Source organism: Nanorana parkeri, unplaced genomic scaffold, assembly GCF_000935625.1.
Source record: "Nanorana parkeri isolate BGI_ZX_2015 unplaced genomic scaffold, ASM93562v1 scaffold748, whole genome shotgun sequence".
NCBI lineage: Eukaryota > Metazoa > Chordata > Amphibia > Anura > Dicroglossidae > Nanorana > Nanorana parkeri.
Window position 1 is genome coordinate 382681 of NW_017307016.1, and position 2708 is coordinate 385388.

The 2708-nt window shown below is 51.3% G+C and overlaps 1 protein-coding gene across 1 annotated transcript in view; it reads right to left on the minus strand.

Moving 5' to 3' along the window:
* Positions 1-2708, minus strand: part of LOC108793429 (josephin-2-like) — a 6402-nt gene that overhangs the window by 430 nt on the left and 3264 nt on the right. The window contains 1 exon segment of the mRNA XM_018564378.1: positions 127-247. Within this exon segment, the coding sequence (XP_018419880.1) occupies positions 127-247 (121 nt within the window).

Genomic DNA, 2708 nt, shown 5'->3' on the forward strand with positions numbered 1-2708 from the left:
ACTGGGCCCCGACGGCGCTCCAAACCCGCTCACCTTGTGTGCGTCTATAGGTTGAACTCGATGGACTTGTGTCTTTTTTTTTTTTTCAACCTGACTATGTAAACCTTCAGTAGAAGAACTCCAAACCCTAAACTGTGGTGTGTCCCCATCCCGAAATGCAACGTAAGCATCTACCGAGACTCCTGCATTGCATTGTGGGATGTTGGGGAGCCCCCGGGGGGGCCCAACATAGAGAGCATTGAAGAACCTGCACACCAAGAGGATCCAGATTTAGGGGCTCCTCAAATGGTACCAGAGAAGCATCACAAACCATGCGCAGACATCTTCTGGTCTCCAGGCCCGGAGGCTTCTTATACCAGTTGTGTGTGTTTTCTATAATGACAGGTTCTCTTTAAAACAGGTCAGTTACCCCTCTAATAATACTGGAGACGCATTTCAGCCAAAACCTTCCCTAAATTATTATCCCGGGAGAAAGCTACGGCGCCTTTGTGGGTGGGCAGGACTGGAGAGTCAGGAGGTGTGTCCTACATCAGGGGTAGCCAAACACTGGTCCTCCAGCTGTGGGCGGAACTACAAATCCCATGAGGCATTGCAACATTCTCACTCACAGCCACGACTCCCGGAGAGAGATGCGTCATGGGATTTGTAGTTTCTCTGCAGCTGGAGGACCAGCGTTCGGCTACCCCTGTCGTAAATTACGTGGTGGGGGGAGGAGGGGAGATGGGGGAACCACAGCATAGGGGCCACTCAAATTCTGCACCAATGCCCCGCACAGCCAACATGTACAATGTATGTAATAAGAGGACCAGTAAGGACCGCCCAGTTTAGGACCATGGGCATACCAGGTACACCCTAAAAAGACTTCCTGTACGGGCGTAGCGCATACACCCCGGTACTCCTCTGCCGCCAGATCTCACTCCGTGCTCAGGAGGAAGACTCTTCTGTAAAAGAGTGCTCGTGGACATTAGACATCTGCCATGCGTTTCGTTCCGGAAATTCGGATGCATCAGAATTCCAAATGACAGCTATAACGAATGCAAACGAATCCGAACTTCCGAAATCCGTTAGCGGTAGTCTGTGCGAAATTCCGTTTGTTGGACAAAATTTCGTTGCAGCAAAGTGACACTTGAGGGAATTATTTTTTTCTCCCTCCCTCTTAAGCCCTCGTTCACACCTGAACGTTTTGTAGCGCGTTCTACGCTCGACGAACGCTCTACAAAACGCTCTCAAACATCTAAATCCCATTGTATTCAATGGGTCTCGTTCCCACCTCGGCGTATTTCCGCCCGTCCCTAACGCGTTACAAAACGGCCCACGCCTGAAAAGGTCCCGGTACTACTTTGGGCCGTTTTGTAAGGCGTTTCCATCGGGATACAGCCAAGTAGCCTTCGGAAACGCTCGACGGTTGCGTGACTTTTTTACCGCGAATCGCGGTAAAAAAACGCGCGACAGACGCGCATATGCAATACGCCTAGGTGTGAACGAGGCCTAAATGTTACTTTGCTGCAACGACCAAAAACGAAATTTCGTACAGACTACCGCTAACGAATGTTGGAATCGGATCCAAATTCCGAAACGAATTGACTTTTGGACCCGAAACAACGCAAAATCCGAATCAAAACGAAACAAACTTTTTGCCAGTGCACGTGTCTAGTGGACATCATTAATAAATACAATGTAACAATATTAAAAGGAGAACTATGGGGTCAGGGCTTTTCCCCATAGTTCTCCTTAGGCCCCATTCACACTGAGCGTATCGCAAATCGGGCGATTTGCATTTTGCGCGACATCGCGCAAATGGTTGCATTGAGCAAAGTAGAATCGCGCCGAAATCCGCTCCAAAAAGGGTCCTGTTGTAGCGACGCACGACCCGCGACGAACAGAGCCCCATTGCCATGCATTGGAGAGCGATATCGCGCGGCAAATATGCGCGATAAATCGCTCAGTGTGAATGGGGCCTTAGGGTAACGGGGGGACACAAACTAGCGTCCTCCAGTCACCCTAAGCTCAGTATATAGGGAGCTACAGCTCGCCGTATACTGAGACGCCGCAGCTGAAACGGATCCCGACAATTATGTCTGGACCCGCCCAGCTGCGTGACTGACAGCTGGCTCTGCCTATCTAGAACAAAGCACCCCCTCCCCCCTCATAGTTGTCCTTTAAAAAGAAATGGAACTGGGGGCGGGGCCTGAGCTATACACCACCATGAACAGAGCGAGTGCGGCAGAGTGATGTGACCAGGGTGCAAGCGGAAGACAAATTTAAAAGCAGAGAGAGCTCTGATTGGCTGTACAGGGAACACAGGGGGGCGATGTATTTATATTAGCTGTAGGCCACAGCGTGAAGATTGTGCAGACCTCGGCGGATCATTTCCTGCGCGGGCCTCGCGCGTGTTCACTATTCCTCCCGCGCGAGGAATTCCTCATGACACACGCCGCTCACGCCCATTCATAGACTCCCGTCACCAGCTGACAACATTCCTGGGATATCGTATGACAGCCGTGAGCTCACACGCCGAGCATCTGAGGAATGCCGCAAAACTCGCATTCCTACAGAGATCGCACGTGGACAACCTCCGGGGTGAGATGAGGTCACCCAAAATTCCTGTCCGGGGCTCCCCATTACAGATTTTCCATCACTTCCTGTCCCGACAGGAAATGACCCCGATGGGGGGGCGCAGGTGATAGTAAAAACTTGACTGATCATGC